This window comes from Styela clava, chromosome 11 (genome assembly GCF_964204865.1).
Source record: "Styela clava chromosome 11, kaStyClav1.hap1.2, whole genome shotgun sequence".
Taxonomy (NCBI): Eukaryota; Metazoa; Chordata; class Ascidiacea; order Stolidobranchia; family Styelidae; genus Styela; species Styela clava.
The window spans coordinates 4,038,283-4,057,852 of NC_135260.1; the positions used below are offsets into that span (position 1 = coordinate 4,038,283).

The window sequence follows — 19,570 nt, forward strand, 5'->3', positions numbered from 1 at the left end:
TCCTGATATATTTAGTGTTAAATTTGCGTTCCTCTGTTTGAACAGAAGGTAAATGATTGACGTGAACTTCCGCAATCTTTTTAAACGATAATGATCTTCTATAAGAATGAATGTGTTTTGGAAATGCGATACTTTGAAATCATGGTGTCACTCATGAACAATACTACGGAAATTTAGTTCTACGATAGCTGGAATTGCACAGGAAGTTTTAATAATATTGTGTGTTTCTCCGCGTCATATGCTATACTATACCCACACCTGCGTATTTGATAAATGTTATCTAGTGCCAGGCTTGTACCAAAGCTCTATACATTTATTTGGAAGCCTACATAACTGTTTTTATCTTCGTTCAACTGTGGCACAAACATAATTTCAGCGCACCAACACATGGGCATGTAATGATGTGATCAACTGAACAGACATATGCGACTCATATCGCTTGCCCATCTATGAAATCAATGCACGTAAAGCCGAAAAAGGACATGTGACATCTGCTACTCTACATTGATATATATATGGCATCCTAAAATTACCGTATTTACGGACCATGGGGTGCACCGTCAAAGAATTGCTTAAATTGGGGTGTTGTAAATACATTATGCGAACCGGGGTTATAAGGCGCAGCAGTCGGTACTGGTACTGGTTTTAACTAGGCAATAAAGCATAGAGCAAAAACCTATATTCAACGTCCGAAGTCTTATATTGGACGTCCGAAATCCTATATTGGTCATCTAAATTCTAAAATACTATATTCTACGTCCGAAATTTGATGCAACTGGTGGTCATCGCTAAACTGTTATGTTGATGGCTATGAATGCAGCTTGCGCTGGAAATTCAAATTTTCAATTCTTAACCTTAAATTCTTAATTTTCAGTTCATATTCCACCAAATATTATTTAACACGAGCATGGTAGTGACGTCGTCGTTTTATAAAGATAGAAAGAGCAGCATTTAGCAAACTATCTCTTTTGTGACGCAACAGGTATTCTAAAATTTAAAAGAGAGAAAACAATTTCTCTTTCCGCGCTAGAGTAGTGAGTGAGCCCGCTTAGGATATATTCGGATGCGAATAGATTGAAGCCTCATTCTAACTCATGCTATTCGGAAATCGACTTTCATCGAAATTCTTGGATTCGAAATGAAGATTCCGATTCGACACAGTTTCATCAGACTAACACTGTTGATGGAGGCTTGTTTATTGATTAGAGGTCAGTACTACCGTGCACGCTTAGTTGGGTTTGCTTGTTGGCCTGGGTTTTATTTTTGGGGGACATATTATGGGATTATCAATTTTCTTTGAATACTTGATACCCAGCTGGTGAGGTAATCCTTACTTCACGTAAAACTTTTGCATCAGTAAATCAGCAGGATAATTGAGCTGCTTTAAATGAAGCTGCACATTGAGTAATTGTGTATGAATAAAATTTTTGTGCTAAGATTCCATAGTCTTTGCGCTTTTTTTTTTTAATCGGCTATTATTAATTGCTGGTTTCTTTAAAGCAAAAAATAAAATAAATATTTGAAAACTCCCCCAGCGATTTTCAAATATGAAAATTAGTTATTTGTACAGGGGGTTTGTTATTTATATAGCAAATAATATATAAATCAGGGGTGTGCAACCTTTAATACATGGGGGCCAAACACAAATACCTGGGTGAAAGCGCGGGCGGCACCGCGCTGTTCGCTTTGAACAAACGAGATATTATAGGCATAAATAATGAAATGATTGGACTAGACATACCTTTTTGCAAAGGGATTGGAATGACCCCCACGTCCCAGATTTAACTACCGGTAAATTAAAAATTCGTTTCCAGTGCTGCACAGTGAACATTCAAATTCAAAATTATTACTTCTCCGCGGGCCGCACAATTTTCCTCGTAGGCGCATTTGTCCCGCGGGTCGCAGGTTGCACTCCTGATATAAAGAATTCACAAAATTAGGCCATTGATATTTAAATAGCATGAACGCTTTATACTTTTCCTAGTATAGAATCCAGAAATTTAACGTAACCATGGATTGATACAGTTTTTTGACATATTCAAATCTGTTTTCTCGCGTCACAGCTGCCATATTTTGATCAGAAGAAATATTTATTTATTCCGGCATAGGGGAAGCCGGTATGACGGTGTAATAATATGGCGAACCTCGGTCTCTCGATGAATGTTAAACCGACATTTAAATATGAAAAATAATGATTTTTTAACTGATAGCTTTTCCCTCGAATACCTCGATTATTGTTTCACGTATTGGATGCGTTGCTGTACGATAAATAACGTAACGAAATAACGAATTTGTGTACATTTGAAAAACTGTACTCTGGTGCCATGGCGTTTTGTTATGGTAATCTACTTAGGCGATTAGCGACGTATTTTGCCACGCAATTTAGTCATGACGCCATAATGTTTTTTATAACGTAATTATTTAAGAGAAGCCTCAAAAACAGCGCAGTCTAGGTCCTCCCATCGTCTAAATCCCGCCCGATCTTAGATCGTACTAAATGACCCTTCCTTCATTATAAAACGATTTTAGTTTCAAAATCTCCGAGATGATTTCCTCATTTTAAAACGTTTTGGTTTTTGAACCTAAAAAAATAAGTCATAGATTAGCTGGCGTGCTGGCTCATTATTAAAACATTTGACTCGGATATTCTGGCATCTCCTCAATTTTATACCTATCACCTCACCCAGGGTGTTGTAAACTGAATAAGCAGAATCGAATCAACAAAATTGCTTGCTTCCCATCCAAAATATAGCAGTTAATTACGTATCAGTGATCGCTGTTTTTTTTTTCCCTTCTGAACATTTCAGTGTGCATGACTATACTTTAAACTTGAGTTTAAAAACCAAAAAGTTTTAATTGAGAAAATCCTATCGGAGATTTTGAAACTAAAATCGTTTTACAATGAAGGAAGGGCCATTTATTACGATCTACGGTGGGGCGGGATTTAGACGATGAGAGGCTCATCATTAGCTGCTCCCACAGAGCCTTGTTCGGATAGAAAGGCGTATAAAGAAAGCATCTAACTATGGGGAATTTAACTTACCCAAGTTTATTGCTTGCCCAAAAAATTGAAACGATTCTCAGAAACCAGAAATTGAATCGCGGTGATCGGACAGAAATTCGCCCATGCCCACGAGCAGTGTTACCTCTAAGGTGTGAGCGTGTGCGCGCACACACAGCTTTCAGAGGCTGCGCAGACGCATTGACTTACTGCGCACAGACAGGCTATTTTGATGTAATGTAACAATGTTCGCGGTTGGCAGGTTGAGAAAGTTTGTTGTTGGCCCACATATTACCCGGTTAGAACGCCAAAGTTTCTCCATTGGTTTTTGCACAAATATTAGTCATTTCCAAAAAAAGTGCGCACACAGCAAAATTTCTGCGCACACATACTACAAAAAATTAGAGGGAACATTGCCCACGAGACCGCTTAACATTGTTAGGTTCCCCAATGGCTGGCGTAATATTTAAATTTGATAAGACCAGTCATCATCGAGGAAAATAGTGCGTTCACATGACGTGAGTAATGGTGCGTTCGCAGTATGGAATTAAATATTGATTGAGCGAATGTGCGCCATAAGGAAATAAGTACTGAATTAGTCTAGTTATAAAAAAAGTTCGGTAACATAACTTTCGTTGATCTGTTATAAACTTATTTTAAAACGATCATTTCGCTCGATTTTTAATTTTCTCTTAACAGGAGAAAAATGCTGGATGCCTATGATTTGCGACGATCAACCTACTTGGAAAGACGTTACGGTGAGAGCTTTAGTAGTAGTTTCATATTGGTGGTAATATTTGTGAAAATGAAACTGAACAATTATGTGTGAAATCTGAATAAAAATAAGAAAATAGAACGTTTTAGCGATTTCTTCCATCTATAAGTACTGTAGGTGAAACTTACTCGGAGTTCGATGGGGCCCGATACTTTATCCCAGAATTTACGTTTTTACTTTAATCCATGGGAACACTTTTTCACGGCGTATGGGAACACTTACCGAGCTGAGGCCTAACTGCATAGATGTACAAGCTTCATGTGCATGTACGTCTAACCTTTCTCTTTTGTTCTATTTCAGGAAGGACAGTGCACTAAAGAAGAAGAGAAGGCTTTGGAAGGTTCGTGTCCGCAATATAATTTCCTTCGACATACGTTTGCTATGTTTTCATATTTTCCAAACTGTTTGATAGCAAACACGCTCCCAAACAATCGCTTTATTAGTAAAGTTTTATATTTTTAATGCGTCCTTTACAACAATCAAATCATGACGTATAGTTTAGCAATCTCTTATTCTTCATCTCATATACTATATTATTTTGGCGCTCTGGAAATATGTGCACCAAGATTGCGCACAACCTGAACCCTAACCTGGTACACATACTATGTTCAGGTTTTGCGCCATCTTGGTACACATACTTCGGGAGCAGCCTTATTTTTAACCAGAGAGGGAGGGGTACATATCTTCTAACGAAAAATTCACTTAATACGGACTGGTAAACTGATGGCTCAATTTAATATCTGTTTACATTTATATTTCGCAGCTTTAGCAGAACAATTAGACGAGACGGAAAGTAAGCTCTATCAATTAAAAAAGACGATGGAAGAATTAAAGACGAGCACAGTGCCGCCCTCTGTTGTAGGTGTCAACGAACCGACCACTCTCCAGGGTATGAAAATCTATGTCTTTCAGTATCGCATACACTAAAATAGATATTACAATAGTCCTCTTCAATGACAGTAATTAGTAATACGGCGGTTATGCGTAAACGATGGAAATGAAAAATTTTGAATTATATCCGAATTTCCATTCAGTATCTCATTCTTACCTTAAGTACCCAAAACTATAAATCTTTTTATAAACTTGTGATATAAACTCACTTTTTCACACAGGATACAAAGACAAGATAACTTCTGCGGCCCGTACTTCAACCGTCCCTGCTACATCCCCGTGGTCAACTAAGGAAGTCTTTCTCTCTACTGTGCTCCCACAAACTACAGAAGTCGAACAGAGTACAGGTTGGGGTGGCCTTCTCTTTCTTGTTGTTCACTCGGAAAATATTTCTCTTTTTAAACGCTTTTTAGTACGCCTCTAATATCTAAATTGGGAATTCCCCAGACCTGATGTGCAGAATAAGAAAAACTGCGACACTTTTAAGAAAAGTAGATTCTTATGTATAAGTTATTGGTTTGTCTGGCGCCTTGTTTAGAGTGAGATTCAAAAATGGATCACAAAAACACTAAATGTGTTCGCGTAATTATAAGATATCAAATTGTTCGCCTAAGATTATTCTTGAAAAAATGATTTTCTTTATCCGCGCAAGGCGCTTTAATATATATAGGACAGAACAAAATTGCCTACGGGTGGCGTCCATAGTCTGAGCGTTGCTTTGATTAATAGCCTTTGGCGCTGTTGTTTTGACGTTCAAATCGAGAAATCAGGCTCTGGTATTTTTTAGTACCACAATTACTGCTAGCATAACCATTTGGGCATGAGTTATTGCTGACCCTGATCTGACTACGTCATCCAAAAAAAAATCTTGCGAAAGTGTCAGTATAATTTTGCGGGTCTTTTTTGGATGACGTAGTGAAGTGAGGGTAAGGAATAACCATGTCAGAATGGTTATGTTATGCTCACTAGAAGTACTTGAGGTATTAAACTATACTAGACCTCGATTTCTTGAGTCGCACGGCGAAAGAACAGCATCAAAGGGCACAAAGCGAGACAACGCTCATACTATAAACGTCATTTGGAGTCAATTTTACTCTGCCCTATATTGAGGCAAAAAATGTTTAGGCCACGTCCATTAGAAGTAGATGTTATATTAATTTAATTATACAAGACCCAGAAATTGACGTTACTCAACCATTTTTTTGTTCATTTTGGTGGATGAGTTGTTTTCTGCACTTTTGCATACGTAATTCCTAAATCACACATGGCTATCGATGGCCTGACTATGATCAATCACTACGCCATACAAAAATCGCAGTGATGAAAAAAGGTAAGCATTTAAAATGTACGGACGGCGGTCCTAAACGCGTATACGATTAGCCGAAATCGAGCAAACTACGTCGTAAAAGTCATATTTTCTCTTTTTTTCTCGTCGTTCGATCATTTCATAAACCTCAATATTCCAATTCAAACTTCTGTTTATTTGAGCTCTACGATATGATCTAACGAGAATGACCTTGTATACTGCGGCAAAGTTTTTTCGCAATTTAATGGTGGCTGATATTGTATAGATCTTTCAAACTAGATTCAAAAATAAATCAAATTTCTGTATATAGTTGATTGGGTGGGGTATACCGTATGGTTTATTACCACATGCACTTCTAGTTGGCCTAGCTCAACAATTTATTCATATGTCATTCCTAACACCCGCCTGACTACGTCACCAAAAATCTACGTCACTACGACTTCCCAGAAGCGGGAGATTGTAGCAGGCTCTATAACGTGATTGTGACATTATAGTCAGGTGGGGTTAGGAATAACATATGCAAAATTATTTATATCACGCGGAACGAGAGTATTTGTGCTGCTGAACTATACTACTCCCGGAATTTTTTCTAAGAGCTGATTGACCGCTTGAAAGGCTGTGACGAGTTGTAGTTTTCCCCATCAAGGCTCTTAATCTGACACGGGCAAACTACGGCCCGCGGGTCCGAAGTCCGAAATTTTGATGTTTTAGTTTAAATCGCTTAAGGACTTTATTGAGGTTGCTATTTAATTCAGTTTTGGCACGAGGCTTCACTTTTGGTTTTATAACACTGTAAATATTGTTTCCAATAAAGTAACTATTTACGTCGCACATACATAGCCCGCCAGTTTATGTGGGCAAAATTATTGGCATGCGGTCCAAAAACCGTGCTCACCCCTGCTCTAAATCCTTGTTCGTACCTAAGGAGGTGAAAATAAATTTTGTTGAAAAGTCTGGTATGCTTTCTTTAACTGTTCTGATATTCATTTACAGTACGTATCTGCTCAGCACCTAAAGCTCCAGGCAACGGCACTGTAGACACCGCACCGGACCTGGAGTTTGGTCAGACTATCGAATATTCATGCAATGCTGGATACGTTCTCCAGGGATTAAACATCGGAAAATGCGAAGAAAATGGAACTTGGGGGGAAGTGCCCACTTGCGTAGGTGAGTGTTGATATAGCACTGTGTACTCGGGGATAATTTTCCAAACTCCGAGAGGTTCGGTGATTCCAATAAGGGAGAAATATGTGCGAGAAGATTGCTGCACTCCTTGCTATCATGGAGTGGTTCGTATAACCGATGGTCGGTTACGATTTCCTCACCATCTAGTCTCTGTATCTGAAACAAATACCTAGTTAACTATTTCTAAATATAACATGAACTGGTAATGAGACCACTGATGGGTTTGCTATATGATTGGACTGTCTCATTGACTTTCCTCTCCCATGTGATAATACCAAAAATCTTAAAAGCTGAGCTAACTCCCAATCGAACCGTGACTCTAATTTAAAAAAAATTTGCACTTGCAGTCCAATTCATGCAAGCCTCTCTAAATAGACTGTTTATCAAACTTGCTTTTTGAGTTGTTATTGATAATTTTGACTTGTCACCATTGAAAGTCTGAATTCCGACATTTGATTATCTCTGGACTCCAAAGCTGAGTCGAAAATAAAAATTGTTTAAACCCGATGTCGATTGTGAATTTCATCCGACTTTACAGCCCTGCCAAGAATAAAATAATATTCAGTTTAGCCCACAATACAAGACTCCAACTCCAAAAAGTTCGTTTGTGTTTTCCAGTCGATCTTACATGTGATTTTGAGTCTTCAACCAACCCTACATGCGGCTACGCGAGAGTTAATGACACATTTCGAAGAGAATACAGAGATAATGACGTTACAGGTATTGTTCCTATATGAAACGCTTACAGATGAGTCACCTTTACTTCTGAGTGAGTGTCTGTAACTTTGCTTACAAATGAGTCTCCTTTACTTCTGAGTGGATGTCTGTAACTTTGCTTACAGATGAGTCTCCTTTATTTCTGAGTGAGTTCTCGTAACTTCGCTTCAGAGATTGGTCTTTACTTCTGAGTGAGTGCCTGTAACTTTGCTGACAAAAGAGTCAACGTTACTTCTGAGTGAGTTTTCGTAAATTTACTTACAAATGAGTCTCCTTAACTTCTGAGTGAGTGCCCGTAACTTTGCTGAGAGATGAACTTTTTTTACTTTTAAGTGAGAGCTGTTAACTTTTTCAACATGAGTCTCTTTTATTTCCAAGTGAGTGCTTGTAACTTCTGACTAGGGATAGAAAATTTAGAATACATTACTATTCTATAATCTAGAATACTTCAATCAAATCTGGAATACCGAATCCTATTCTATTTTCAATCTCAGGGTGGATGGCCGACAAGGAGACTTAATCCCATGGAAAACCACGATCTCTCGTCCAGTTACCAGTCTATGTTGGGTATGGGATTAGTAAGCCAATTACTTGTATCTGATGCATGGACTTGATAGTGGGATAAGCCGTAACCCGCCAGTGATAACGTGAACCATCCTACGACGGTGGGGTAGTTCGCTTATATTATTCCCCACGGGATTCAAAACGGCGAACCCACTCAGGGTAACGAGAGGTGCGATGGCACACGCATTTCTAATGATAGCATGTTGCGCCAAACTAAGCGGTGTTATTGCGCATTCAGATTTTAGACTCTCTTGCGTGAATTGAAAGAACTTGCGTCGAAAAATACTTGAGCTTTATCCCGATTCACACACCAGATACCTTCTCATTTTTTTATTCTAATTTATCCTAGGTTATGTTCTTGCTGGTAATGGTACAATCAGATCCTTACCCAAGGCTCTGGCTGGCAATGAAGAACTATGCATGAGTGTCGACATAAAAGGGACATCTGATGGAGAACTAGTGGCCAAAGCTCACAATGGAACTGTAACGTGAGTAGCTAAGAAGCAATTATTTTTTCACACGACTGTTTGCCGTTTTTATTCCAAAGCAGGCTTTGTATAGGCAGTCACTGTGGAGTAATAAAATTAATATTTTTAGAAACCAATAACGGTATTTGAAAGTCAGTGTTTTAGATCTGGATCAGGGGTGTGCGACTTGCCGCCAGCGGGCAAAATGCAGCCTACAAAAAATATTTGTGCGACCCGCGGAAAAGTGCCAGTTTTGACTAATGTGCGGCACGTGAAACAAATTTTCATTTTAATTGAATCTGATACGTGTGAGTAATTCCAATCCCTTTGTGTTGCAAAACCTACCTATACCTCGGTCCAAATTATTATCTATGCCTATGAACAACGCATTTTATATTGTCACGCAAAGCCTATGATAAATAGCGGTGCGGCCCGCGGCTCCAGACAGTTATTTGTATATGGCTCTTTTTTATTAAAGGTACATACCCCTATTTTAGATTTTTCCGAAACAAAAAAGTTTGATTCGAAGATTAACTATGAACGAAATTACTAGCAACCACGGAAATGTGAATAGCTGCTGAAACTATAAATATCTATCGCGGTGCATTTCACATTAATAAATAGTGATGCGCTTGGAAAAAGAAAGATTCTGTAAAAGATTCCATACAAATGAGGTTCCTGGGAAAGGCAGAATATACCTAATTTTGATTTATTTTGGAAGTCTATGTGAAGACAGCAATCAATGTTTTGTAATTTTCAGGAAAACAATCTGGCCGTTTTCTGCCTCGACTACCTGGAAAACCGAAAAATTCATTTTGAAGAAAGTAAACTGTACAGATACCGAGGTTTGCTACACATTTGTTAGGGAAAATCTTTTTTAATCGGAATTGCTTTGTATGTAAATCCCATCCCGCAATATGCAAAAGTTTTTGGTGGGGCGTAATCTAGCTTTATCAACGTGCACAGTGTTGTATTCATTTCGTTGCATTATTGAAGTTTCTCTAGAATCCCTTTACAAACTGGTAACACATATCTTTTGACCTTGTGAGAACCTACTCGCAATTCTGATCCAGTCAAGGACTGACTCCAAATTGACAAATAATTCCCTACTTTGAGTCAAACCAAGTAAACCAAAATTTTGTGATAATAACTGAAGCGCATGCAAGCCAGTTGAGAATGCTTTGTGAACCTGATGCTTTTCGCGATCTGTGTGAAAACGGTCTTCGATTATCACATTCAGTTAGAAAGTTCGATTCCGACTTTTCAATGAAAGCATTTTCAACTTCTACTCAAGACTCTACCCCGCAGCCATGCTCAAACTTCAATCTTTTTTTTAATTTCATTCAGGTCCAACTTGAGCTTGAGTCATCCGGGAATGTAGAGTTAGACAACATAACAACTTTGAACTCTTCCGAATGTTATGGTCTAGGTGAGTACATCAAGATTTATTTAGTCAATGGCAAAGTTGCTGAAACTTTGAATGTTCTCTCCGATCTACCGAAAAACCTTTTTTCAGTCGAGGTGATAAATTGGGGTATACAATGCTGTTATATCAGTTACTGCTTCTACAAAGCCTTACTTGGAGTAAAAACAAATTCACGAATTTAAAACAATCACAAACAATACTCTGCAAGTTAAGCTGAACATTTTTTATTCATTTGTTTTCTTGCAGCTACATCGTGTGCGAAGCGGAATCTTGAGAACGGCACAATTTCTCCCGAGCAGGACTTGTACAGTGAGGATCAGGAGGTCAGTTACTTTTGCAGCAATAGTTCCATTTTGGAAGGGGGGCTGACAGGAACATGCAAAGCTGACGGTTCATGGTCCACAACACCAGTATGCACAAGTAAGTGTATTCTCTTTAGTGATTAAGATTATTCAACCATCCCCATCCCTAACCTGCTGTCTATATGGCAGCCTATGAGCCCTATAAGGAAGAGGCCATTCAATTGGAAATGGGGACCATATATCCATTCCTATCCCCAAATTGCTGTCTATATAGAAGCCTTGTATGGGGTATTCAAATATCGATTGGGGCCATATATCCAATTCTATTCCTAACCTGCTGTATATATGGCAGCCCAATAGCCCTGTATGAAGGAGGCCGTAATCGACCAAAATCAATTCCGTAATTACGGCAAAATCGCTTACGTAATGACCCCGTGATTGTGATTGTTTTACTCGGATTGAATTTAACCGATTTCTCCAGTCATAAAAGTATGGAATTAAGACGATACGCGTTGCAAGCATCGCGCTACATTTCAATAAGATAATACTCGGCGAGCGAAATGAAGCGGACGAATGGTTAAACCGATCGGCAACAACAAAAGGCAAATAAGCAGCATTGTGCTAAAATAAAGATCTATTATTTGCAAAGACAACTAAATGTGTAAATTATTTTACCTTTGACTAAATCCGCTTGTTTTTTATACTTTTGTTGCGACGTCAACAAAGAACATTTCGATAAATTATTGCGCAACCTAAGGATGATATTTGGACACTTCATGTCCACTCGGTAAAATAGCCCTTTAGCGGATGATGTTTTTCTGTTGTGGGAAATATTCAATCCATGGCCTATTTCATTTTTAAAATGTCTTAACCTATTCATTTAATTGTGTTGACTTGAGATTAGTTTTAAGATATCACCGTTGGAAAAATCTCAGAATCTGCGTCCCGAAGAGTACAATTTGCAATTACGCAAACTATTGATTCCATGAATTCATTTATATTTCTTTAGCTTTAATAGCTCAGTGGCTTCCCGTAATTTGGTCTGAGAAACGCTTACTTTATTTATGTGTGAGTTCGCGTGACCTTTCTTAAAGCAAATAAAATTGACGTATGATCAAAACTACTGAAGAGCTCAAAATCATATTATTGTAAAAAACTACAAAAGGCAATAATTAGCCAGGACAAAATAAATAAAAGTCATTAATTAAAACGTAGAAATAAATAATTAGTCTCCTTATTAATTGTTTCATAAATATCTGACTTTTTGACTGTCATTTTTATTTCAGAATGTGGATTTGTCTGTAATTCGAGATGTTTTCGAGCGATCGTTTTTAATGTAGCGAATGTTTCATTGAGCGCCGCTGAATCTCTTTGCAAAAACAAACTTGCTAACATTTATGACGTCACACACTACAACCTGGTTCGAGATTATTTACGATCAATGATTCCTGATGAATGGTCATGGATTGGTGTTCGTACGGGAATGACTTTCGAGGTAAATGGAGTCTGAATCATGTTGCTTATGCGGACATACATGAAATTCTTATAAAATTTGACCGATATTGTTATTGCACTACCATGTGCTATTACCCTTAATCTTGAGGGTAAACCCATATAGCTTTACCATAGGACAGTAAGTCGAATCGAGCTATTCAAAACACTGACTACACCAGGCAGATATCAAATACCCCTCCCCTACCGAATTAAAAAAATTCACTATTTCTATCAAAAAATCCAACCACAAACTAATTTGGTTTATTGTGTCTATTCCTTTCAATTCTCATCCACCAATGGTAATAACTGAAGTGTGACTGAGCCGAATAATCACGTGATGGTGTCACGCTTTATTCAGTTTCTTACTGGAGACCAAATGAGTTTGTTTTGCTCTGTCAGATCATATGACAAGGATTACTGGTTCAAACATACTCAACTATATTTTCAAACTGCCATTTTTAAAATTTCTCAAAATCTATATTTTATTTCAACAGAACGGTCAGCTGTATTCAACGACGGGTCAAGCTATGTACCTGCCAACTGAGGTTTGGCGTCCTGATTATCCGTCTTCTAATGAATCGTTCACATCTGTTATTGTTCGTGTCAATCGAAAACCGAAAGCCAAGAGTCGAGGGATTTTTAATATTTATTCTTTTTGGGGATATCACGGAGCCATCTGTGAAAATGAACTATAACTCTGCCCTTTCAATCGTTGTTAAACAAAAACTGTAGAATTACTTAGGTTTAGGAGTAAATGTTATTCATCATAGTAGCTTAACTGAAACTTCGAAATAAAATGTCCACACTTGAACAAGCATATTCGTTAACAACTTAATTTAGCAGCTGAATCTACACCCCAACTTACTATTTCCACTGCCCACAGTTGAACGAGCATATGAAGTAAATAGAGCTTGTATGCTGTATATAACACTCACACGGGATACAGTTGGGGTGTAGGGTAGCTACTTATCATTTGTAGAAGACGGTTAATTTACCGATACAATCAATTCCACTGAATTCAAACATGGGGCCTATATGTTGAACCGATGCGATTTAATGCTCACTTATTTAGATGGTCTGTGTGCCGGGCTTTTATTCGGTAGAAATTTAAATAAAACTGCAAACATTGTTAGATTTCTAACGAACAAACTGTTTTTATTTCTTAGATGTGTTCAAGAAATGTTCGAATTTATTATTATCACCCAATTTGTTTCTGAGTAAATGTTAATATTCTTGAAATGTTGGCAATTCGTTTTATTCAAATTTATATTTCATGTTCAAGAAATTTACCTATACGACGGCCCATATAGTTTATAGAAAAGAAAGGTTTCAAAATAGCTTTTTATATAGTCTGATGACTCGTCTGTTCCTAATAAATTGAACTATGGAACATAGCACAAAAGTATTAATTTATTGCAAAATGGTTAAAAGAAAACGAATACATAAATGATTTGGAAATTAAAGCATTTACAACAAATAGGCAGATTGCTGAAATGTACAGTGAAGTGCAAACATGCTAACGAATGACAGCAAATTTTCTCCTTCCACTGTACAAGAGCAGGTAGCATCCAGTACATTGTTTGCGGCTGAGTTGTTATAAACAACGAATGAGGTGGCTCGTTTTTTCTTTGTGGCAAATGGCATCTCCCCTTTATTAAAAAATTCTGGCCATTCTTGAAAGACTTTTGAAAATAATAATGCATATTAATGATGTCGAATAAACAAGTTAATTTGCTCTTCGTGGTTACGCAATTAACTGTTTCTTTAATAAAACCTATTTGTAATGTGATTAGATAGATAAGATAATTAATTTTATCCGTCATCGTACAAATGTGACAACAACAGACGGAATCTCAGGTAAATTGTGAAATTGTTCAAGATGATAACAGAAGATGCTGATATTTAACAAGAGAGCTATGCTCAAATATATGGACACGTAGCGCCACCCAATGGCAATAATTTTGATGACGTCATAGCGAAAAAAAGTAATAGCCTTCTGGATAAAATTTTTATCTTTAACCACTGAAAATTTCAAAGCAATTGGTCCAGTATTCGAAGAGAAAAGCGATTTTTTAAAAATGGAGACTAATACAACAAGAGAACAATGCTCAAATATATGGACACGCAGAACAGTTTTCCAAAAAATCATATTCGGTGACTTACCAGTACCAGTATAAACAACGCACCACATCACAGGAATCAAACATATAAAACCACGGTGGTCGCAAATTGGTTGACAAAGATATTATCGACGTATTGGAAATGCGCACTCCCCTATTCTCCCTCCTTTAAATGTAGAAACGCGAAACCTTTAAAGATGGTTAAAAGAAACACAACTCTACCCACCTGCCAAAGTTCATCTTTTATATTTGTATGGATTTTCAAGCTTTTGACAGCTACGAGTTAGTTCAGTGTCACCGCGCTACCAGAACTTCTCTATCTTTAAAAACATTGGGCTTCTAATTGCATTTCTGACCGTCATATACGACATTTTTAAAACACCTATATGAGTTTCTTTTCTAGTTAAGGGAATATTTGATTTGAATATGTTGTATGGCGACTCTCCCAACTCTTCTGGCGCCTCTTCCCCCGAGTTAATTTTGCATGGGTCAATTTCAAACAAAAAAAAATTCTTACTAACTGTTAGACCCTAAAGCAGTGGATCTCAAACAGGGGGGCACGCCACACAAGGGCCGATTAGACAACTATTTAAGCGGGCGCGAAGCTAATTAAAAATAAAAATATTTCTTAGATTTGATCTTGACGCCCTTATTCTGGACATTTGCAGTTCTTTTTGGTTTAGATATTGCGACTCCATCCACGTATTTTCAACGTGTTTTTGAATAAAACATACTTTTGCATTATTATCTGTCGATAAAAAAAACATTTCTTCAACCATATAATTTTTATGCAATCTAATGCCCTAATATTTGTAAATAACAACCTTGAACTTGAGAGTTTGTGACTAGTAGAGGGTTGGGAATTAATTGCAACTGATTAATTTTTATACAAATGTTTTCCTCTGTTATTTTACTACAATACAATACCATAACCCTTATTATAGCTATATAGTTACCGTGAAATAGACATTTGTATTAAAGAATTTACAAATTCAACACCTCATTTGACAGTTTTCAGGACGTCACAGGACACACACTATTACTGCACAGGGGTTTGCTGATGCAACAAATGTTACTTTGTCAACCATAATACGCGTAGCAGACATAAAAAAGCCAATGTGCGTCGTTACAATGAAATTAACATGAATTCTACGTTCTATTCCCGATTACAATTTTACCACCCACCTACCAAGCTTGGTCGGATGAAAATCATATTTTTCAATATTACAGGACCAAGCATGGAATATATGACTAAAATACATGCTAGGGCAATAAAACTCACTACGACAAAATACGACAATAAAAAGTCAGTCAGTCAGTAGTTTATTTTATCACATACCAAAAGTACACAAAGGACAAACATAATTACGAAAAAAATATATAAAAAAATACGTTTCAGTGTGAAAGGAGACGCGATAAACCAGTGAAGGTTATCTAGCAGCGTCACCCCTGAGGAAGTGAGTCTAAAATTAAATCATACGAAGGAAAAAAAATCAAACAAGATGCTAGCAAAAGTCGTGAAAATGAAATAAAATAAAAAAGAAGCCAGCCTTTGAGACACATTTGAGCGCCGATATCCCGGTGTCACTCTAATTAATAAAAGAAAGCAACTCCAGACACCACTGGTCTGAGTAGCTAAGAGTACTAGTAACACTTTCAGTACCAGATTATAACAGCCAAAGGTACAGAAGCCTATATTGACAAAAGTCCAAGCGAAAATGAGTCCTGGATGAGACTTATGTGTAATATGAATATGGCTCTAATATGATTGGTCAGTAAGAGTTAACATTCTTTATGTACACGTCTTATTATGGACTTAACTCAAAACAAAACCAATAAGACATTTTCGCGCCTTTTTCAAGCATGATATAGGCTTGTCCGAGTGTTTTTGCATCCGGGATGTGCGTCACTCCTTTTTGGCATATTTCCAATTTTACGAGTTTTATATCTGTAAATATTTGAAAGCTAAGAAACATACAAAGGAATACGTTATTACTTGAAAGAAAGTAATTTGCGCGGCCGAGCGCTCATTTTCCTCGCGTAAACACGCACTAATAATTACCCACACAATAATAAACAAACAAGAACTGCGTTGAACTGCGTTGACTTCACAAATATACCGCTTCGTCACTCGGCAGCTGTTTGCGCTACACCATTGCCTCTGATATCATTTTGTTAGGAAAACAAACACCAAAACGGCTATAACGCTTGCGAGAGAGTGCCGTTATCATAAGTAAGGTTCAACGGCCATAAAGGAGAGAGGTTCGAATGTTTTTTTACTATCATCGATGAATTTTCTCACGTACGCAAAATTTCGTACATGGAGCGGTCCATTAGCGACCTCTTGCGTATAGAAAACAATAATACGATTCAAACAAGCCTTCAATGGCCTTTCAAGCCATATTGGTTAGGTGACAAATGCTAATTAAAAATATTTTAAAAATTTGACTAGGGAGTGCGGGTTATGAAGGTTAAAACCATGCTCACAAGGTTCTCTATCAATACAGCCTCATGCTACACTCTCAACTCTTTCAAACAGTCTCCGGGTTTATTTATATCACCAAGCTTTCGGAGTGGGAGCGGTGATGAGCGCCAATTTGCGATTTTCATACTTCATCCATTGTTGTCTTGATATTGCGGGATACGTTCAGTTTTCGCTGGAAGAGGAGACTATTTATAAATCAACACAACGAGAATCGAATATGCCTTCTTATGGGCAGCGTGAGCTGTTGATTAGTTTGTTGAGGCTAACTGTGTTAACAGGTTAAAGACCGTACGTTTAAATTGAATGTACAAAGTATATTTTTGTGTTTAACGAAGTTATTTTTTAATTGTAGTGCCTCGGCATGCTGAATAATTTAACATCATTACAGCTTATGTTAGATGCGTATTAAATATGAACATTTATGACATAACAATATAGTCGTCGTTTCTCTCTGTCTTTGAACTGGACTCTAAAGCGAGTCAAAAATAAATAGGGAAGCACGATAAGCATGATTTCCCTACCCCCCTCACTATTGGGGGTGAACAATCCCCTAAATTTGCAACAACCCCCGTAATTTTCAAGTGTGACACAATCAGAAAGTGGCTCATATGCCGGTGTAAATGATTAGTAACACATTTTTTGCAAGTTACATATAGTTTTATCCATTGGCGACGCGTGGTCATTTTGACAACCGGGGCAAGCTACTGCGGGACCAAGTCACCCCCATCTACGGGGACAGGATGAGCGCTGTACGTTCTCCCATCATTTTATGAGTATAAAAACCATTCCATCGGTAACAACCAATCGGCAAAAGCGACAATTTTTAACGATAAGAAAGTGTCTTTAAAACCGGTTCAAGTCAAGGGATTAATAAATATAGACATAGTTTATTTTGAAACCTCTTTCAAAAGGAAAGGCAATATTTACCCAGATAAATACAATGACATATTAACAGAAACTTCGGGAAAGCAGACAAAACCTAAAATAAGGTTTAAAACGTTACTATGAAGAAAGGAAAGGTAATGCAAAGATAAGGACATGCGTCGCTCACTCATAGATATATATGCTGCTAGACTTCTACTGCTTGAACATAAATGCAACACGCCGCGGTTTCTTGGAAGCAAAATGCTCAATAACGCGCTGATTAAAGTCATGCATCCCAGAAATAACGACTCTGTGAATGGATAAAACAGCCAAGGAATTTAATCTATCTTGCTTCATTGTGTTTCTGAGATACGTTTTAATACGCTTCAGCGTGCTGAATGTTCGCTCTGCGTCGGCGGAAGAAATAGGCGTCGTCAAAATGATGTCCAGAAATTTTGCAGACGCCGCAAAGGTAGTTACTAGAGTGTTATCTATGAGGAACCCATAGAGCGCGCAAGTTGATGTGATGTTCAAAAAAGTTTGATTGGTGTATATACATCGCAATTCATTTTCCAATTTACCCACGTTTATCATGGGGTAAAATTTGGAGACAGTAGCCAACAAATGGATGGGAAATTGACGTGCAAATTTTGAAAAATTTTTGGGGTTCATCAAAAAGAACGCGGCAAGGTGTTCAGTGCGCAGACGATCGCCTATTTGATTCACCAGAATGTCACAGCATTCCTTTGCAGACAAAATCAAACGCTGCGTTGTTTGCCCGCGGCGTAAAGAAGCACTCCATGTGTCGTCGTATTTTATTGTTTCCCGGATACGAGATACAGCATCGCTGAAGTCTGAAATACACGACTGCACAGACGCTCCATCCATTAGCCTTGACTGCAATGCGCCGTATAATACATCCACGTGATAGAATATTGTGAAGAAAAAAGCGAGAAAAAATGAAAACTCACCATCTTCTAGCAGACGCTTTAGACCTGCCGCCTCCCTCACAGAGCGTTTGTCCCAAACCGGAGAGCTCTGAATGCCATTGAAACACTCAATGAGCTCAGACCTAATTTCGGACACGTCCTGCACCACGCGTGATTGGAAGTTCCAACGTGTTGGTGCACAAGCTGGGAGACGGCGGCTACATATCTGGCGAAGGAGGTCAGAGCGCTTCGGCGAAACGGAAAAAAATGAAGAAAACCCCGAAACATTTGCAAAAAATATACGGACGAGAGGGGTATCAAGACACATATTTTTAATAACGAGGTTAAATTGGTGTGCATAACAATGTAAAAAATGCGCATGAGGAAAATCTTCTTTTATATAAACTTGAACACCATGTTTCGACCCACTCATGACTGCCGCGCCGTCATAAGTTTGAGCTATCAATTTTGACTTCGCGTTGTAAGGCTGTAACACTTCTTTCAGTACAGCCGATATCCCGCAAGCCGTGCGATCAACGATTGGTACAAAGCTGTGAAATCTCTCGGTAGGTTTACCATCTTTCACAAACCGAAAAATCACAGCCAGTTGGGAAACGCACGTGATGTCAGTTGTCTCGTCAGACTGAATCGAAAGGAACTGGCAATTCTCAATTTCCAGAGCCAAATGTTATAAACAAATTTTATACATTGAGTCGAGCAAATCATTTTGGATATCCTTAGATGTCCCTTTCGAAACAGTTGCGGCATCAAGATGATCTCTCAATACTGTATCTAGGGATGCGGTGTATTCCACCATATCCAAAAATACCCCTCTATTAGAAGAGCCAGCCCGTTCATCGTGCCCACGGAGGGACAGCTTGTGACAACCAATGAACTTCAAAACATCTATCAATCGACCGAGAACATGGCGGTTTTTCTCGACGTTTTGGTTGTGCCGACGAATAGAAACCGCGCGTCCTTCATACAACTGTGCTGCAATATTAACATTTCCGAATGTTCGGTATTTTACTGCATTGTCCAGAT

At 38.0% G+C, this 19,570-nt stretch overlaps 1 protein-coding gene across 1 annotated transcript; it reads left to right on the top strand.

The window, feature by feature from the left end:
* Window positions 1-1,097: 1,097 nt before the first annotated feature.
* Window positions 1,098-13,521, top strand: LOC144429933 (uncharacterized). Its single transcript, XM_078118180.1, has 13 exons — window positions 1,098-1,208; window positions 3,701-3,759; window positions 4,077-4,116; window positions 4,540-4,665; window positions 4,889-5,014; window positions 6,967-7,140; window positions 7,777-7,878; window positions 8,789-8,927; window positions 9,667-9,751; window positions 10,254-10,335; window positions 10,579-10,752; window positions 11,921-12,129; window positions 12,623-13,521. Exons 1-13 carry the CDS (start codon window positions 1,139-1,141, stop codon window positions 12,821-12,823), a joined length of 1,587 nt encoding a protein of 528 aa, XP_077974306.1. The 5' UTR covers window positions 1,098-1,138; the 3' UTR covers window positions 12,824-13,521.
* The last annotated feature ends 6,049 nt before the right edge of the window (window positions 13,522-19,570 follow it).